The sequence below is a fragment of the Orcinus orca genome, chromosome 14, assembly GCF_937001465.1.
Source record: "Orcinus orca chromosome 14, mOrcOrc1.1, whole genome shotgun sequence".
Lineage (NCBI taxonomy): Eukaryota > Metazoa > Chordata > Mammalia > Artiodactyla > Delphinidae > Orcinus > Orcinus orca.
In genome coordinates this window covers 31,194,630-31,214,698 of record NC_064572.1, presented here as the reverse complement: position 1 = coordinate 31,214,698, position 20,069 = coordinate 31,194,630, and the positions used below count along the sequence as shown (strand labels likewise).

The window sequence follows — 20,069 nt, the reverse complement described above, 5'->3', positions numbered from 1 at the left end:
GAATTTGTAGTGACATCTCTTTCATTCCTGATATTTGTAATTTGCATTTTATTGCTTTTCCTTGACTAGTATCACTAGAGGGCTTATTAATTATTAATCTTTCCAAAGAATCAACTCTTGGACTTGTTCATTTTCTCTTTTATTTACCTATTTTCTATTTGATTAATTATGCTTTTAATTCTTTCATTCTACTTTGGATTTAATTTACTCTTCTTTCCTAGCATCTTAAGGTAGAAACTTAGTTACTCATTTTAAAGCTTTCTTCTTTTTCTAAAATAGGTATTTAAAGGTATAAATGTCTTTATAAGAACTACTTTAGCTGCATCCGTAAATTTGAATTTTTTTTTTTTTTTTTTGCGGTACACGAGCCTCTCACTGTTGTTGCCTCTCCCATTGCAGAGCACAGGCTCTGGACACGCAGGCTCAGCGGCCATGGCTCACGGACCCAGCCGCTCCGCGGCATGTGGGATCTTCCTGGACTGGGGCACAAACCTGTGTCCCCTGCATCAGCAGGCGGACTGTCAAGCACTGCGCCACCAGGGAAGCCCAGATTTAATCTTTTGAACAATACTGATATATTTTATGGCCCACCATACAGTCTGTCCTTGTCAACGTTCCATATGTTCTTGAGAAGGATATGTACTCTGCATTTGTTCAGTATAGCATAAGATCTTTTATGTTTTTACTGATTTTCTAATTGTTTTATTAATAACTAAAATCTCTAACAATAATTGTGGATTCACCTAGTCCTCTCTTTAGTTTCATCAGTGTTTCTTCATACATTTTGAACTCAATTAGATGTTTACTTATTTAGAATTGTTACATCTTCCTGGTATACGTTGTTATGGACTGAATTGTGTCCTCCTCAAATTCATATGCTGAAGCCCTAATCTGCAACATGATTCTATTTGGAGATAAAGCCTTTAAGCCGGAAATTAAGGTAAAATGAGGTCATAAGGGTGGAGCACTAATCTGATAGGATTAGTGTTCTTATAAGAAGAGGAAGAGACACCAGAGATCTCTCTACCTGTGCCTGTGCCCAGGAGAAAGGTCATGTGAGGAGACAGTAAGCCAGGAAGAGTGGCCTCAATCTGTCAATGGACACTTAGGTTGCTTCCATGTCCTGGCTATTGTAAATAGTGCTGCAATGAACATTGTAGTACATGTCTCTATTTGAATTATGGTTTGCTCAGGGTATATGCCTGGTAGTGGGATTGCTGGGTCATATGGTAATTCTATTTTTAGTTTTTTTAAGGAACCTCCATACTGTTCTCCATAGTGGCTGTATCAGTTTACATTCCCACCAACACTGCAAGAGGGTTCCCTTTTCTCCACACCCTCTCCAGCATTTATTGTTTATAGATTTTTTGATGACGGCCATTCTGACTGGTGTGAGGTGATACCTCGTTGTGGTTTTGATTTGCATTTCTCTAATGATTAGTGATGTTCAGCATCCTTTCATGTGTTTGTTGGCAATCTGTATATCTTCTTTGGAGAAATGTCTATTTAGGTCTTCTGCCCATTTTTTAATTGGGTTGTTTGTTTTTTTGATATTGAGCTGCATGAGCTGCTTGTAAATTTTGGAGATTAATCCTTTGTCAGTTGCTTCATTTGCAAATAGTTTCTCCCATTCTGAGAGTTGTCTTTTGGTCTTGTTTATGGTTTCCTTGCTATGCAAAAGCTTTTAAGTTTCATTAGGTCCCACTTGTTTATTTTTGGTTTTATTTACATTTCTCAAGGAGTTGGGTCAAAAAGGATCTTGCTGTGATGTATGTTATAGAGTGTTCTGCCCAAGTTTTCCTCTAAGAGTTTTATAGTGTCTGGCCTTACATTTAGGTCTTCAATCCATTTTGAGTTTATTTTTGTGTATGGTGTTAGGGGTGTTCTAATTTCATTCTTTTACATGTAGCTGTCCAGTTTTCCCAGCACCACTTATTGAAGAGGCTGTCTTTTCTCCATTGTATACTCTTGCCTCCTTTATCAAAAACAAGGTGACCATATGTGCGTGGGTTTATCTCTGGGCTTTCTATCCTGTTCCATTGATCTATATTTCTGTATTTGTGCCAGTACCATACTGTCTTGATTACTGTAGCTTTGTAGTATAGCCTGAAGTCAGGAAGCCTGATTCCTCCAGCTCCGTTTTTCTTTCTCAAGATTGCTTTGGCTATTCGGGGTCTTTTGTGTTTCCATACAAATTGTGAAAGTTTTTGTTCTAGTTCTGTGAAAAATGCCATTGGTAGTTTGATAGGGATTGCATTGAATCTGTAGATTGCTTTGGGTAGTATAGTCATTTTCACAATGTTGATTCTTCCAATCCAAGAACATGGTATATTTCTCCATCTGTTTACATCATCTTTGATTTCTTTCATCAGTGTTTTATAGTTTTCTGAGTACAAGTCTTTTGCCTCCTTAGGTATGTTTATTCCTAGGTATCTTATTCTTTTTGTTGCAATGGTAAATGGGATTGTTTCCTTAGTTTCTCTTGCTGATTTTTCGTCATTAGTGTATAGGAATGCAAGCATTTTTTCTTAAAGTTTTTTTTTTTGGCTGCATGGCATATAGGCTCTTAGTTCCCTGACCAGGGGTCGAACCCATGCCTCCTGCAGTAGAAGTGTGGAGCGTTAACCACTGGACTGCCAGGGATGTCCCCAAACTGCCTTTTTTTTTTTTTGGCTGCGCTGGGTCTTCATTGCTGCGTGCAGGCTTTTCTCTAGTTGTGGCGAGCGGGGGCTACTCTTCCTTGTGGTGTGCGGTCTTCTTGTTGCGGTGGCTTCTTTTGTTGCAGAGCATGGGCTCTAGGTGCACAGGCTTCAGTAGTTTCAGCACGCGGGCTCAGTAGTTGTGGGTAGCAGCTCTAGAGCACAGGCTCAGTAGTTGTGGCACATGGGCTTAGTTGCTCCACAGCATGTGGGATCTTCCCAGACCAGGGCTCGAACCTATGTCCCCTGCATTGGCAGGAGGATTCTTAACCACTGTGCCACCAGGGAAGCCCCCAAACTGCCTTTTTATCCGTAAAAAATATTCCTCTTTCCTAGTAATCAACTCTGTGTCTTGAAGTTTATTTTGTCTCATATTAATATAAGCCTATTGTGTGCACAGTATAACTTTCTCTGTCCTTTTAATTTCAATCTGTGTCTTTGTATTTAGAGTTCGTCTCTTCCATATAGTATATAGTTGAGTCTTGTTTTTTTTTTGAATCCATTCTGTGTTTTATCCATTTTTTATCCATTCCATTTTTTTTGTTTTAATTATTGACATGGTTGGGTTGTAGTCTACCATCTTGCTGTTTCTTTTCCATTTGTCCCTTTTTTTGCAGGGGGGGAGCCTTTCTTCTTTTCCTTTCCTGTCTTATTCTAGGTTAATCAAATATTTGTTAGTATTCCATTTTATTTCCCCTATTGGCATCTTAGCTTATTCTTCTTATAATTTTTTAATGCTTGCTCTAGGGCTAATAATGTGCATTCTTAACCTATCAGAGTCTAGTTAGTCAATATTTTACCACTTCACACCTCCCTCTTCATACTTCCCACTTGTCTTGATACCTGACACTTCACAAATGTAATAATCGTATAACAGTATAATTCCATTTATATTCACCCATCCTTTGAGCTATGTTTGTCTCAGCTTTTACTTCTACAAATATAAACTCCATCTTGCACATGTTTTGCTTTATTCAGTCAGTTATCCTTTAGAGAAATCACTAAAAAATATAGACTTTGTATTTACCCACCTATTTAGTTTCTGGTGTTCTTTATCTCCCTGTGTCCTAAAGATTCCAACTGCTTCATCTGCCCTGAACTCTGATCTCTGTTACTCAGCAAAATGGGACCACTGTGCTTTGTTTGGACTCTATCTTACAATTCCATAGTCAGAAAATTATTCCCAGGCAGGGAGCCAGGGTAAACAGGGGCCTGCCTACCTTATGAGTTTCTTTTCTCTTAGGGATTATCGATATGGGCTGCCTGTTAACCAATGCCTCAAGAGACAGTCAACATGGAGTTTCAGAGCCAAAACAGAATAAGGAAGGCATCAACCTGGGAAGGCAGCCTGTTATAAGATATTGGAACCTAAGCACAGTAATGACGGCGTCTGTGTAGGAAGACAGCCTGTTGTATGATAGGAGCCTAAGAGAGGTAAAGAGAACATCTAAGCAGTTTTTCTGACCCTGAGCAGTGTGAGAGGGGTGTTCTAATTACTTTGGCAGTGTACCAGATTACTCCAAAACTGAATGGCTCAAAATAGCAATAATCATGTATTATCTTTGCAGGTTTACATGTGTCTGGAATTTACATAGCTCACAGCAGGAATGGTTTGTCTCTTCTCCACAGCATCTGGGATATCAGTTGAAAAGCTCAAAGGCTTAGAGCTGAAAGCATCTGAGTGTTCATTCACTCAAATATCTAGCAATTGATGCTGGCTTTCAGCTGGGGGCTTCAGTTTCTCTCTATATGGGCTTTTCCATGTGGTTTGAACTTCCTCACAACATAGTGGCTGAATTCCAAGGTCAAGCATCCAGAGAGAGAGAAACAGAAAGAGGCAGGCAGAAGCTGTGTTGCTTTCTAACCTAAAAAATCATGCAGCATCACTTTCACTGCATTCTACTGATTAAGGCAGTTAAATAGTCCATTCAGGTTCAAAGGGAAAGAACATAGAGCCTATCTCTTCAGTGGAGGAATATCAGTATCTTGTAATAAGGGCATGTCAGATGGATGTATATTGGCATGACTTTTGAAAATATAATCTGCCACAGTGGGTGTTTGCATGGGGAGCAGGTTGTTGCAGGGTGATGGAGCACAAGTGAGATGAGGAGGATGTCCTTGCGGGAGAGCAGCCAGCTTATAATGTTGGAACAACAATGGAGAAGAAAGTTACCATGTGGGGAGTCGGCAGCCCCACACAGGGTGATAGCCCAAGCAGCCTGAGGAAGGTGCCTATTCGGAGGCAAGGACAACATTGGGTGTCTGACTCTGAGTGGGATGAGGAGATCATTCATTGGGTGCGAGAATGCAAGGGTCAGTGACTCAGCACAGGGTGTTGAAACATATGTGGAGTGAGAAGAGCATTTACAGAGGTTAAGAGGCAGTGGATTAGTGGGGAACTGGTTATGTTCAGGGGGACTAATCAAATAAGTAAATATATTAAGAATAACGGAAGCCACGTTTATCACTGTCAGAGAAAGAAGTTACAAATTAGAAAAGGAAAAAACTAGAATGAACCTTGTCATTTCACAGTGGGATAGGAGGAGTACTTATATTCCCTAGTTCTGTCCACTGGGAGGGTTTGGGAATAAGTGACACCTAAAAAGCAATGAGCACGCTTAGCACCCAAATCTTTGTTTCTAAACATGGCATAAAAGGAACCAGGGCTTCTTAAAGAATTGGCTGATTCCAGGGTTGGGGCAAAGAAAGTACAAAATAAGCCTGGATATCTTGTGCCAGAAAGTAAGGAAATATTTAAAGAAGGATGGGAACATGTCAAAATGGCAGAGAAGCAGCTTGCAGGGAATTCTGTGGGCCAAATCTGGGACAATTGGAACTTCAAGATAAATAATGATGTATTATATATTATAACTAACAGAACAAAATAGGAATCCTTGAGTCTACACTGATGTAAATCATAAATTGAAAGTCTGAGGAGGAACAGGATAGTAGGTACATAATTTCAATGTACCGCCCCGTAAAATACTTTTTTTTTAATATCTTTATTGGAGTATAATTGCTTTACAATGGTGTTTTAGTTTCTGCTTTATAACAAAGTGAATCAGCTATATGTATACATATATCCCCAATAAAATGCTTTCAAATGCAAAGGAAAATCACCTTAATTAAGCGATCAAAGTGAACAACATTAATAATGGGACAAATGGAATTATGTGCCACCTAATAGAATGCAATGAGAAAAACAAGCTCATTTCTGTTGTATCATAGACTCAAGAACTGTTCCAGATTGAGGGAGACTAAAGAGACTTGACAATGTGATATTAACTTTTGCTATAAAGGATATCATTGGGACAACTAGTGAAACTTTAATGGGATCTATGGATTAGGTGGTAGCAATATATCAGTGTTAATTTCCTGAATTTGATTCTTGCCCTCTAGTAATGTAGTGTGTCCTTGCTTGAAGGAAATATACACTAAAATATTTGGTGCAAGGGAGTATCATGTCAGTAACTTACTCTCAAACCATTCAGGAAAAAAACAGTTGGCCTCCATATTCATGGGTTTGTAAATGTAAAACACATTTATATTGTATTAGGTATTATAAGCAATCTAGAAAGGATTTAAAGTGTACAGAAGGATATGCGTAGGTAATATGCAAATACTGCATGCACCATTTTATGTGAGACTTGAGCATCCCTGGATTTTGGTATCCACAGGGGGTCCTGGAACCAATCCCTCATGGATACCAAGGGAAAACTGTTCTTTTTACTATACTTACAACTTTTTTGTAAGTTTGAGGTTGTTTCCAAGTTATTAAGAAAACACAATGTGCAGTAATTGCAACTTTGATCACAAAACTTGAATTTGATTAAGACACAATCCATTACTAATAATGGATTTCACAGGAATTACCTACTCTGACATACATGTGAAATCTGCAATGAAATGTTTGTGTAATACAAGGAAAATATCAACATTATTTATATACTAACCAGGAACCTTGAAAACAATCACAATTATAGCTATAAGTTTCAAAGAGAAATGTATTCTTCAAAATGTTGAACATAGAGTTTTTATATGACCTAGAAATTCCACTCCTAGGTGTATACCTAAGAATATTCAAAACATGTCCACAGAAAAACTTGTACACAAGTGTTCATTGTAGCATTATTCATAATAGCAAAAAAGTGAAACAATCCAAATGTCCATCATCTGATGAATAAACAAAATTGGTATATCCATGCAATTAAATTATATTCATTAATAAAAAAGAAGTACTGACACACGCTGTAACATGGATAAAATGTGAACATATGCTAGGTGAAATAAGCCAGACACAATAGGTGATATACTGTATGATTCATTTATATGAAATATCAGAATAGGCAAATCCATACAGACAGAAAGCAGATTAGTGGTTGCCAGGGGCTGGGTGGAGAGAGAAATGGAGAGTAATTGCTAATGGAGACAGAGTTTCTTCTTGGGGTGATGAAAATGATAGGATGGTTGCACGACTCTGTGAATATACTGCAAATCACTTAATTGTTCACTTTAAAAGAGTGAATTTTATGTATGTGACTATCACAGTAAAAAAAAGTAAAAATAATAAATCCAATGAAAGTCTAATCTAGTATTAAACAGATGAGAAATCTATTAAAACATTTAAATGAAATATCAAAAGTTAAACACATGACAAAGAATATAAATTTCTGCCAGAAGCCAACATTAGCCTAGAACTCAGTTCCCTTAGAAAACATGAACTCTGGGACTTCCCTGGTGGTGCAGTGGTTAAGGATCCGCCTGCCAATCCAGGGGACATGGGTTCGAGCCCTGGTCCAGGAGGATCCTACATGCTGCGAAGCAACTAAGCCCATGCACCACAACTACTGAGCCCGTGTGCCACAACTACTGAAGCCCGCACACCTAGAGCCCGTGCTCCACAACAAGAGAAACCACTGCAATGAGGAGCCCACACACCACAACGAAGAGTAGCCCCCCCTCACCGCAACTAGAGAAAGCCCACGCACAGCAACGAAGACCCAACACAGCCAAAAATAAATAAATTAATTTAAAAAAACAAAACAAAACATGAACTCTACACCTATATACCAGCAACAAATAGATTAAAAATATGATTTTTAATATACCATGCAAGGTACCTAGGAATAAATCTTCAACAAATGTATATTACTTTTATGGATAAAATTATAAAAATGTATTGAAAGACATTAAAGAAATGGATAATAAATGGAAAGATTTATATATCAAATTCATTATTAGGAAAACTCACTATCATAAAGATAGCAGTCTTCCCCAAATTGTCCTATGCAATTTAATAATCAGATTCTAACATACATAAAAAAGGTTGGCCAAGACAATTATCAATAATGTAGTAAGACTTCCCTATCACCTATTATAGATTATTATAAAGCTATAGTTTAATGAAAACCAGTTGTATTGGGCTTCCCTGGTGGCGCAGTGGTTGAGAGTCCACCTGACGATGCAGGGGACACGGGTTCGTGCCCCGGTTCAGGAAGATTCCACATGCCGCGGAGCGGCTGGGCCCGTGAGCCATGGCCGCTGAGCCTGCGCGTCCGGAGCCTGTGCTCCGCAACGGGAGAGGCCACAACAGTGAGAGGCCCGCGTACCGCAAAAAAACAAACAAACAAAAAAAGCCAGTTGTATTCGCATGAGTTTAGAATAGAACAGTTTAGAGAGCCCAGGAACAGACCATTTCATATTTTAAAACTTAATCTATAACAGAGGTAACATAGCAAATCAATGGAGAAAGGATGCAACAGTACTCTCCGGAAATAATGCTACCTTTTATGGAAGAAGCTGGAAATATATATGTGCATTTTTAGTGATCACAATGACTAGAGGTTGCTACAGGTATTTAATAGGCAGGGATCATTAATACTAAACATCCTGCTATACATGGGACATTGCTGTACAACAGCCATATCCAAAATGCCAAAAATGCCCTTGCTTAGAAATCCTGAACTAGTCAGTAAATGGTGCTGAAACAATTCATTATCCATATGGAAAAATTAAAATTATGTTCCTGCTATATACCATATACAAAAAACTATTCCGGGGGATTAAAGACCTAAGCGTGGGAATTGTGAAAGTTACAAAAGCCACAGACCAGGAAAAGATATTTGCAATACATTTAACAAAGAATGAGTGTATCAGTGATTAATTGCATTTAGTTACTACTAATAAAAACAACAGTGACTTAAACAAGATAAAAGTTTAATTTCTCTCTCAAAAAAATTAAATCTAGGGGTAGGCATTAAAAGCGATATGGTGCCTCCATGGTTATCAAGGACTCAGTTTCTTCTATCATTTCCATCCTCAGTGATGCTTTATGGTCCAAGATGGCTGCTTTACCTTTAGCCATAGTTCCATGTTCCAGGCAGGAATTAGGAGAATTCCTAATTAGGAATTTTCCTAATTAGGAATTAGGAATTTTCCAGAATTTTTTCTCAAAAACACGGCATTCCAGAAAGCCCCATCTCCTGACTTATTGTACAATTCATTACCTACCTCTACCTGTAACAGAGGTTGGTAAATAAATTTTCAACTGGGTACAATACCAAAAGTTCTATAGTTGTACAGGGAGAGTGGACATTATATAACTATTTAGAACAGGGGTCAGCAAACTATGACCAGTGGGACAAATCCAGCCCACAGCCTATTTTGTAAATAAAATTTACTGGAACATTGTCATGCCCATGTATTTATACACTGCTTATGGCTGCCTTCTCAGTGAGAGTTGAGGGTCCTGACAGAGTCTGCAGAGCCTGAAATATTTACTATCTAGCCCTTTACACAAAAAGTACACCCACCACCCCTAATCTAAAAGACAAAGAGGTACCAGGGGTTAAGAATCCGCCTGCCAATACAGGGGACACAGGTTTGAGCCCTGGTCCGGGAAGATCCCACATGCAGTGGAGCAACTAAGCCCGTGCGCCACAACTACTGAGCCTGCGCTCTAGAGCCCACAAGCCACAGCTACTGAGCCCTTGTGCCACAACTACTGAGCCCTCATGCCACAACTACTGAAGGCTGCACGCCTAGAGGCCGTGCTCCACAACAGAAGCCACTGCAATGAGAAGCCCGCGCACCACAACAACGAGTAGCCCCCACTCACTGCAACTAGAGAAAGCTCGCGCACAGCAACGAAGGCCCAACACAGCCAAAATATAAATAATAAAAAATAAGTTAAAATAAATTTAAAAATAAAGACAAAGAACTCCTACTAATTAATATGAAAATGATAAATAAAATAATAAATGAGTATGAAAATATTAATAGGCAATTCACAGACTACAAATATGTGCAACATCATGTATGAACTTTTCAAACAGTTCTAGGCAAAAGAAGCCAGATATAAAAAATACATACTGTAGGATTCCATTTATATGAAGGGCAAGAACAAGTAAACCTGATGATAGAGGTCAGAACAGTAGTTATCTTTGGGGTTGGGAGAGGGCATCTAGGAGCCTTGTGGGATGCTGATTGTCTATATCTTGATCTGTGTACTGTTTTCACACATACACACATACACACACACACACACACACACACACGCACACCCAATATGTAAGTTATGCAGTTTTCTGTAAGGTGTGCAACTTTTCTTTTCTAATCAACCCCATTGCATCAGATACCTTTAAATAAAAAAAACTAAAACTCTGGCAAAGATGAAAAAGTTTGATAATTCACTGTTTTGGTCAAGAGTGTAAGAAAATAGGCCCTTTCATATGTTCCTGGTGAGATTGCAGATTGTCATAACTTTTACAGAGGTCAATTTGGTAACAACTTTCAAAATTACAAAAGCATGTATCTTTTGAGCAGCATTCAACCTCTAGAAACTTATCCTCAGATATGTTCATATATATGTAAAATAATATATGTACAGAGTCATAAATGCAGCACTTTTTTGTAATAGCAATGGCTATGCAGCCATCAAAGAACAAAGCAGTTAGTTTTTAAATAATATATATATTTGAATATACTATAATATATATAATATACTATAATGTAATATATTCTTCAAAATATATTGATAGTGTTAAGTGGAAAAACAAATAGCCCTGGATAGAGTGTATGATGACAAGCTTTATGTAAAAATTAAAATGTACAAAGTTAGCAAAGGAATCAATTAAATTTGTAAATAGAGAATCCCTGTCTGGTTCCTTGCTGTAACTGAAACAGCTTTAGTGTTTTGCCATTTAAACTGATATTTAACTGACAAATAGTCATTATCAAGTTTCAAGGGTTTCCTTCCCTATCTAATTGAAAATTTTTATAAGGAATGGTTTCTGAATTTTATCAAGTATCTTTTTAACATCTATTGGCTTGATCATATTTTTTCCTTTAATTCACTGATGTTAAACATATTAATACATTTACAGATATTGACCCATCTTTGTATTCCTAGAATAAACCTTATTTGATTATTTAAAAAAAAATCAATCCGAAGTAGATAAAACTAAAATAGAATAGAACTGGGTTAGATATTTTTATGATTGTTGACTATAAAACTTTAAATAATAGATATAATTAGAATAAAAAAGGAAAGTCTTCCTTCACATCATTATAATAACTTTGTTAATTTTTTTAAGACTTTTTTTTTTTTTAATGTGGACCATTTTTAAAGTCTTTATTGAACTTCTTACAACACTGTCTCTGTTTTATGTTTTGGTTTTTTGGCCCCGAGGCATGTGGGATCCTAGTTCCCCGACCAGGGATCGAACCCACACCCCCTACATTGGAAGGCGAAGTCTCAACCACTGGACCACCAGGGAAGTCCCCAACTTTGTTAATTTTAAAACAATATTTTAAAAGAAATAAACCTAAGAATATAAACGTCAGCATGATTATAAATATATTTGGCAAAGTAGTAGGCCATTAGTTAAATTGGGGGGAAAACTGTATTCCTATATACCAGTGATAACTCAAAAACACCTAAGTTCAAAAGCAAGGAAAATGTATAATTAAATACTAAGTTCAATTTTAATATCAGTTGTATCTTACAACAAGAGATTTACTCAAAATAAATAATGAAATGATAAAGCGGATTAAATTAAAGGAAGATCTAAGTAAACTATATTTCTAGGTAGAATACTAAGTTCAGTTAAGGTACAAAATGACTGAAATGTGTTTATAAAGCGATTAGTACAGAGCCTAGCACCTATTAAATATTCAATAAATTTTAGTTCTCCCTGCACCTAATTTAATATAATGTTGTAATACAATATCAATTAAATCCCTCATGAATATTTTATAAAATTTCATACAAGGGAAAATAAAATTTATCTGAAAGAGCAAAGAGGACACAAATACTAAATAATACATGTTTTTTAATGAACACTAATAGATTTTCCAAGATTTTTAAAATATCATGAAAACCCTAAGATATTAAGTCAAATGTAGAAAAATTGTTCAAACAAAGTAGGTTCTACAGTAAAAGAACTTAATTATCCTCACACCATATACTATTTTAAAAGTCTGGTGAGTTAAAAAGTTAAACACGCAAAATTCTATTAAAAAGCTATGAAGAAGAATATTATAATATTCCATCTTTCTAAAGATAAAATCCTGACTAGCAAAGAAATTAAGGTCAAAAGTAAAATGGTTATATTTGAATTTTTTTAAAAAAATCTGTTACACAATAAGTACCAAAAGGAAAGAAGGGAAATGGGAAACATTTGTATGACATTCATAACTTATAAAGAGATACTAATTAAAATATAGAGATAACTGATTGAAATATATAGTCAGTACACTAAAACCTCAAAATAAGTCATCAAATTAATTAAATCATTACGTAAGGATAAAATTTAAATTCTTTACCATGGCCTACAATGCCTTACAAGATCTAGTGCTGCCTACCTCTCCAGTCTCATTAGCGCTTTCTCCCCTGGTACACCATCCTTCAACCACCCTGACCTTTTTCCAGTTCCAAGAACATACCAAACACTTTCCCTTGGAAACATGAAGATCTCTTCCTCTTTAGGGCCTTTGCAGATGCTGCTGGTTACCTGCTGGAAGCTCTTTTCCTCATTCTTCACGTGGTTAACTCTTCAGTCTTCAAGTCTCAGATCTACCCTACATGATACCCTACCTAAAGTGAATCCCCCTTATAGTGTTCTATTTCAGCTCCCTGTTGTCTTCCTTAGAGTACTTATGACTTTTTATAGTTATTTTGTTCATTTGCTTTTGTCAATCTCCCTCATTAGACTATTGAATCATGTAAATCTCATTCACCCCATATTCCCAAATACAGTGTCTGACAACAAATGCGTTCAATAAATATTTGTTGAATAAATAAAAACTGAAAACCCAAGTATCAGATAATAATGAAATTACTAAATTATGATATAATATATTAAAACAAGGAAATGCTATATAACTATATATAACTATTCAAATTGACAAGTATGGAAGTAGTAAAAGAAAATGTCTATATGAAATAATGGTGAATGAAGAAGCAGATCAGGATGCACATATATCATACAACTATGTAAGGCAACTATATATACATCCAACTTAAAATGACTAGAAAATAACTCATAGTGACAAAAAGGTTGTAACAATTAGCAGGCTTTTTGTAAAGAAAGCAGGTTGCTAACAATAATATTGTATAAAGTCAGTATTGTGGAAGAGTGCTTACAAAATAACAGTAAGTGAGAAAACAGAGCATAGTATTGTATGTACACCATGACTATAGCTAGGCCAAATTAAATATAGATTGAAAGAGGATACAGAAATAAAAATACCTATTGCATCAAGGTGAGAAACATGCATAAAATTTGTTTTTTAAATTTTCTTTTAAGGTTGTTGGTCTTTTAAAAATAATACTTATAATGGCAGATAGTCATGAATGAATAAATAAATAAATCTCATTATCTCAACACCCAATTAATAAAGGAGTAACATTTTAGGTAAATATCTTTAGTCTTTTTTTCTAGTATATATAAGCAAAAATATCTGTAAAATAAAATTAGAACTACACTATACATTTATTTATTTATTTATTTATTTTTTGTGGTAAGCGGGCCTCTCACTGTTGTGGCCTCTCCTGTTGCGGAGCACAGGCTCCGGACATGCAGGCTCAGCGGCCATGGCTCACGGGCCTAGCCGCTCCAGGGCATGTGGGATCTTCCCAGACCAGGGCACGAACCCGTGTCCCCTGCCTTGGCAGGCGGACTCTCAACCACTGCGCCACCAGGGAAGCCCTATACATTTATTTTTAACGTGCTTTTTCTCATTTAGTAATATAAACATTTTCCCAGTCTATATGGCTTGGTAATAAACTTTCAAAAACATTTTAAACAACAAGGTAATATTAGTAGTGGAGAGACACACTAGTGGACTGAGCACAGCAGAAGGAGTAGATCCAGAGCTCAGATCCATACCAACATGCAAGTGTTTAAGCCAAACACTAAGCATCTCTAAGGATCAACTACTACATCCATAAAACAGAGCAATACTGAAAGAGGGTGAAGCTGATGCTTCTTTACAGCTATTTTAAAGAGTAAATAAACAATGTAGGAGGGACTTCCCTGGTGGTCCAGTGGTTAAGACTTCGGGCTTCCACTGCAGGGGGCACAGGTTCGATCCCTGGTTGGGGAACTAAGGTCCCGCACGCCACGCGGCACGGCCAAATAAAATAAAATAAAGTTAAAAATAAACAGTGTAGGAGAGGGAAGGCATGAAATATACTGACCAAACTGACAAATGCTAACTCCCAGAACAGTCTCCCAAGCAATCCATCAGACCAATAACATAAAACTCACACCATATCCCCAGGAGAAGTCCGAGCTGCCTTCAGTAGAGATCCCTGTGCCTGTATAACTTGGAAAAGCAGACCTTGAATTCCCAGTGTCAGCTGATGTAAAAGGTGATTCTTGTGTGATGTCAGACTCACTAAATGCACAATTTGGAAGGAGAAGAGAAAACAGAAAAATTCTTATATTTCCTCAAGTTTCTGCAGCATTAACTACTCAGCAATCTATTAGGTGATAAGCATGTGTAGAAATATATCCACAGAGGTAAAAATAAATGAAGGACTTGAAATGTAAGCATCATAGTAAAGTCGGATCTAATTCCTACAGAATTGATGGCAGCCATTCTAAATAATTCTAGTCTTAGTTTACAATGAATACTTTAACATTCCACTTATAATAGCTACCCTTGAGAACTAAAGACATTTCAGAAACGTCTAGGAATTCACATAGAATAGTATGTGAACTTGTATGGCACTTTTAGTTTACCAAGCACTTTCACAGATATTAACCCCATTTTATCCTCACAATCACCTGGTGATGCAGAACTCAACCCCTTTTTTAAGACAAAGAATCTGAGATTTAGTACTAGGTGTTGAAACTAGGTTTTATGACTGTAATTATTCTATGATACCACATTGCTTCTCAGAACCCTCTGTGAAGTTACCGTATCCTCTATTTCTTAAAATAATAACTGCAGCTAATATTTACTCAGCATTTACTGTATTTTATCTCATTTATATTCAGAACACCCTTTAAGAGATACTATTACCAGGTAAGTAACTTGCCCACTATTATTCAGCTAATAGATGACAAAACCAGGATTAAAAATCAGATCTGTTTGGGTTCCTCCTGAGTCTCTGTTTTTAACTACTTCATAATACTGCTTTTCAAAGGTTATAAAAATAAGTGTGTTTCCATTAGCTGTTCCAGAATGAAAGTTGAATGGTATTGAAAAAGTGTGATAAAAATTCTTGTTTTCTTTCATTAGTACAAGGCTTGATACCAATCCTAAGGCAAAAAAACAAAACTTTTGCCATTATCAAGTGCAATAAGCAAACAAGTACAATTTTTGTTATTACCTTTGGGAACTTATGTCGTTTTCATGGCTGTCATTGGTAGAGGAAATTGCATCCAGCTGCTCTGGAAGGGGATGATGATTAAGAGGATGTTTTGTTATTCCTTTCCTGTGAAAGAGAAAAACAAAGTTATATTTCCTGTAAAGAAAAAATACATACTTTTCAGTAACTTGATCTACAAGTTCGTCACCTACTTCTTGCTGTTCTGGAACTGCACTGTACAATACAGTAGCCATTAATCACTAGCAGTTAAAATGTGGTCAGTTGGAAATGAGATGCACTTTAAGTGTAAAACACATAGGATTTCGAAGTCTTAGTACAACAAGAATGTACAATGTATCATTAATTATTTTATCTTGATTACATGTTAAAATGATAATATTCTGGATATATTTGGGTTAAACAAAATATATTCTTAAAATTAATTTCACTGCAAATTGAAAATATAATAAGGTATAACCACACACCTATTAGAACAGCTAAGATAAAATATGGTGATAACACTAAACGCAGATAAGGATATGGAGAAACTGGATTTCTCATACATTGCTGGTAGGAATGTAAAATGGTGCAGCCACTCTGGAATAATTTCAGTTTCTTATAAAACTAAACACATGTGTTTATCATGAGACCTAGCCATTGCACTCTTGGGCATTGATCCCAGAGAAATGAAAATTTATGTTCACACAAAAATCTGTACACAAACGTTCACAGCAGCTTTATTTATAATTGAAAAAGGTTGGAACAACTGAAATGTTCTTTGACAGCTGAATAGTTAAACTTTGGTATATCTACACAATGGAATATGATTTAGCATAAAAAAGGAGTGAACTGATACATGCAACAACTTGGATGGATTTCAAGGGCATCATACTTTGTGAAAAAAGCCAATCTCAAAAGGTTACATATACTATATGATTCCATTTATATTACATTCACAAATGACAAAACTATAGAGTTGGAGAAAAGATTAGTGGTTCCAGGGTGTGAAGAAAGGAATGGATGTGACTGTAAAGGCATATATAAGGATGTTTCCTGGTGGTGATGGAACAGCTCTGTATCTCTATTGTATTGGTAGTTACATATATCAATAAATGAGACCAAATTGCATAGAACTATATATACATATATACAAAGGAGTGGATATAAAAACTGATGAAAACTGAATAAGGTTTATAGTCTAGTTAACAGTACTGTACCAATGTCAGTTTCCTGGCTTTGAAATTATATGATAGTTACGTAAATTGTCATCATTGGGGGAATCTGGGTGAAGGGTTCATGAGACTTTGTACTATTTTTGTAACTTCCTGTGAGTCCATAATTATTTCAAAATAAAAAGGTAAAAAAGTTAATTTCACCTGTTTCTACTATTTTTTTAATGTGACTACCTGAAAAATTTAAATTATATATGTGTTTTGTATTATATTTCTATAGGACAGTACTGTTCTAGAGAGTTCAACATGTGCATTAGAATAAACTATGGGGTCAATTATTATATGTTCCAGTCCTAATCATCCACAATAGACTTTCCTTCCCCACAAAATTCTGTAGTCAAATAACATGATAGGTTAAACAAAGTTACACAGGTTTCTTTACAAGAGGTCTTCCCAGGGCTTTTAATATGCAAATGTATATTATAAATCTAATACTCTCGTTTCACAGGAAAGGAAAGTGAGGCACAGAGGGATTAAGTAACCTGCTTAAGGTCATATGGCTAGTAAGTAATGGAGCCAGGATTCAAATCCAAGTAGTTTGTTTGAGGCTTCTCAGAGCAAATGAATAGTTTGAGATTTTAGTAAATTGTACCATTTTTGTATATAAAGACCTAGTCAGCAGAGCTTGTACTTTAAACTATTTCTCAAATGGTGGGCATGGATTTGTGTAGAGCTATTTGTACTTCTCTCATTCAATGATTTTACAACCAAAAGCTTGTCTTTGAGACAGTGGCGGGGATCAGAAATGTGGATTCCAGCTATGAAATAGAAACTTAAAACATATTTTAGTCTGTCAGAGAAATTTGGTTATCAAGTGACAATTAGATAATACCAAAGAAATATTAAATTTGATCATAGCTTTGTGGTTACATAAGAAAATGTGTATAATTTTTAGAAATGCATATTGAAGTATATGGGGTGAAATGATAGTGTCTGGGGTTTTCCTTCCTTATTTCACAGATGACAGACAGGCTGAAAAAAATATATAGATGAAAGATGAAGCAAATATATTAAAATTTTGATAACTGTTTAATGTAGGTGATGGGTAGGTCATTATATTATTCACTATACATTTATGCTTGAGATTTACCATTTTTAAAATGTTAAGCTGTATATTTTATCCCAACCTCTTTTCAATATCTATAATTTGGAACTATTAGGGAGAAAACTAAAATTACTTCTTCAAAGCAAATTATCATTATAACACCTAAAGTAAAAATTACTTTTAATATACTGTTAGTTAGGGCTTCCCTGGTGGCGCAGTAGTTGAGAGTCCGCCTGCCGATGCAGGGGACACGGGTTCGTGCCCCGGTCAGGGAAGATCCCACATGCCGCGAAGCGGCTGGGCCCGTGAGCCATGGCCGCTGAGCCTGCGTGTCCGGAGCCTGTGCTCCGCAACAGGAGAGGCCACAACAGTGAGAGGCCCGTGTATTGAGAAAAAAAAAAAAATATATATATATATATATATATATATACTGTTATTTAGATGCATATAATCTTCATTATCATCATTATTCACGTTATTCTGACACTTCTAGAGAATCATCTTTTGGGAGAGTTATCTTTAGGGAGTATCAAGTCAACAATAGAGAACAAGTAACATAACCATACTGGGTCAATAATTCTGGCCCAATAAGTGCTATCAACAATTTTTTCCATAAATGATATTTTTTTCACTCTCAGAATGGTCAGAATTAATTATAAAAGCAGATTTTTGCCTAAGCCCTGTTCCCTTTATTGGTAAATGACTTTCTTCTTCCTATTTGCTAAAAAGCCTATTAACTGAACTGCTTCTGTGTCCTATCCTATTATTTAGTAGATAATAAGCTTCTGAAAGGCAAGGAAAGATCATAGACTGATTTTGTTTGTATGGCTATTGTACCAAGCAAAGATGGGAAGGGACAAGGAAATTACCATTTACCGAGGACCTACTATGTGTCAAGCCCTATGCCATCACTTTAGATATGCTTTTAGATAAGGTCTTATTCCTATATTACAGAAATGAAGGCTCAAAGATTTAGTAATTTGCCTAAAATTAACAAGGCTACAGAAGAGTCTAAACAGAAACCCAGATGTGACTAAAGATACCATGCCTGTTAATTGCCCTGTATAGTTAATATTTAATTAATAAATGTATGGTTGCTAAAATTACATAGTTTAGTGGAGGAAAAATATTGGTATTTGGGGTTGAAAAACCCAAGCTCAAAACCTATTGGTTATATAATCTTAAGATGTGTACCTTTCTGATATTTTCATCTGCTGAAAAACTAAAGATAATCATACCCATCTTACAGAGTTGTTAAGAGAATCAAAATGTGAAAATCTTTTTGAAAGTGTAAAGCATTAATAAATGAATGACATTATCATTACATTATAACACTTCACTAGGGGTGGGAGGTGGGTCTTTAAGCGGGAAATATTTGCTGTCTAAAGTCTCAAAAGCAAAACTGATCCTTAAGGATTCTGACACTAAATTGCAGAGGCGCAGAGGCAGTATGTGTAATGGTTATGACCACAAGCTTCAAAAACAGATTGACAACAGGTTCGTACTTCAGCTCCACCACCACCCTCTAGCTGTGTGATCTTTGGCATGCTACAGTCTTTAAGTCTGGGATCTTTATCTGTAGAAAGGGCAAAATAATAGTTCCTATCTGGTGTCCTTATTGACACGATTAAGTGAGCTAATGCATGCATGTAAGCAGCTTTGCACTGTGCTTGGCACTAGACGTATTCAACTTCATTGTAGCACTCAGCTATTAATAGCTTCACGAGTTGTCAATGGTCATTGACACTGGGGCACGAAGCACTGCGGAAACTACAAAATGCCTTAGGAAACCCAGTCCCCGAGCTCAAGAAGTGCAACCCAAGAGGGCCAAGTCCTGGGACAGCACAGGTAACACGCCCTTAGCTGGAGATGGAGGTAGAAGGGGCAACGTCCGGCAAGGCTGGGAGGAGAGAATTCCGAAGAAAATTTTCTTTCCCTCGCCCTGGGAAAGGAAAAAGGAGCAAGGGACTGGTCAGGGAGGGTCCGCAAAGCGCCTGCGGCCCGCCTCGGTGTGGGCCGGGCTGGGGTGGCTGAGCAGTCCACTCACAGCTCCAAGTTCTGTGGCACCGCCTTCCGAGTGTATCTGGAGATCATCCTCCTCTTCCTCCTCAGCCGCGGCCGGGGCGGGCAAGCCAGGTTGGGGGCCTCTGGCCTGGCCCTCCCGCCGGCTCCGGTTCGGCTCCCTCCCGCCACCTTCTGGCCCCGTCACGCCCCGTCTCTTAGACTCCGGGCCGTCACTCCCACAGGATCCCCACCTCCCTAGTCTTCCGCCC

General features: G+C 36.9%; 1 protein-coding gene across 8 annotated transcripts in view; it reads right to left on the bottom strand.

Annotated features, from left to right (window-relative positions):
• The window catches only part of FAM149B1 (family with sequence similarity 149 member B1), a 62,980-nt gene extending 42,916 nt beyond the window's left edge, over positions 1 to 20,064 (bottom strand). For 2 of the 8 annotated variants that reach the window (XM_033434126.2, XM_049697293.1), the window contains exons 1-3: positions 19,844 to 20,062; positions 15,541 to 15,645; positions 14,471 to 14,600 (exon numbers count right to left, since the gene is read on the bottom strand). In XM_033434126.2, the coding sequence (XP_033290017.1) occupies positions 14,471 to 14,600; positions 15,541 to 15,645; positions 19,844 to 19,890 (282 nt within the window). In that variant the 5' untranslated portion in view covers positions 19,891 to 20,062. Of the gene's footprint in view, positions 1 to 14,470; positions 14,601 to 15,540; positions 15,646 to 19,843 lie in introns of those variants that run through there. The other 6 variants (XM_049697290.1, XM_033434127.2, XM_033434124.2 and 3 more) reach the window with 5 other exon arrangements.
• Positions 20,065 to 20,069: the final 5 nt, after the last annotated feature.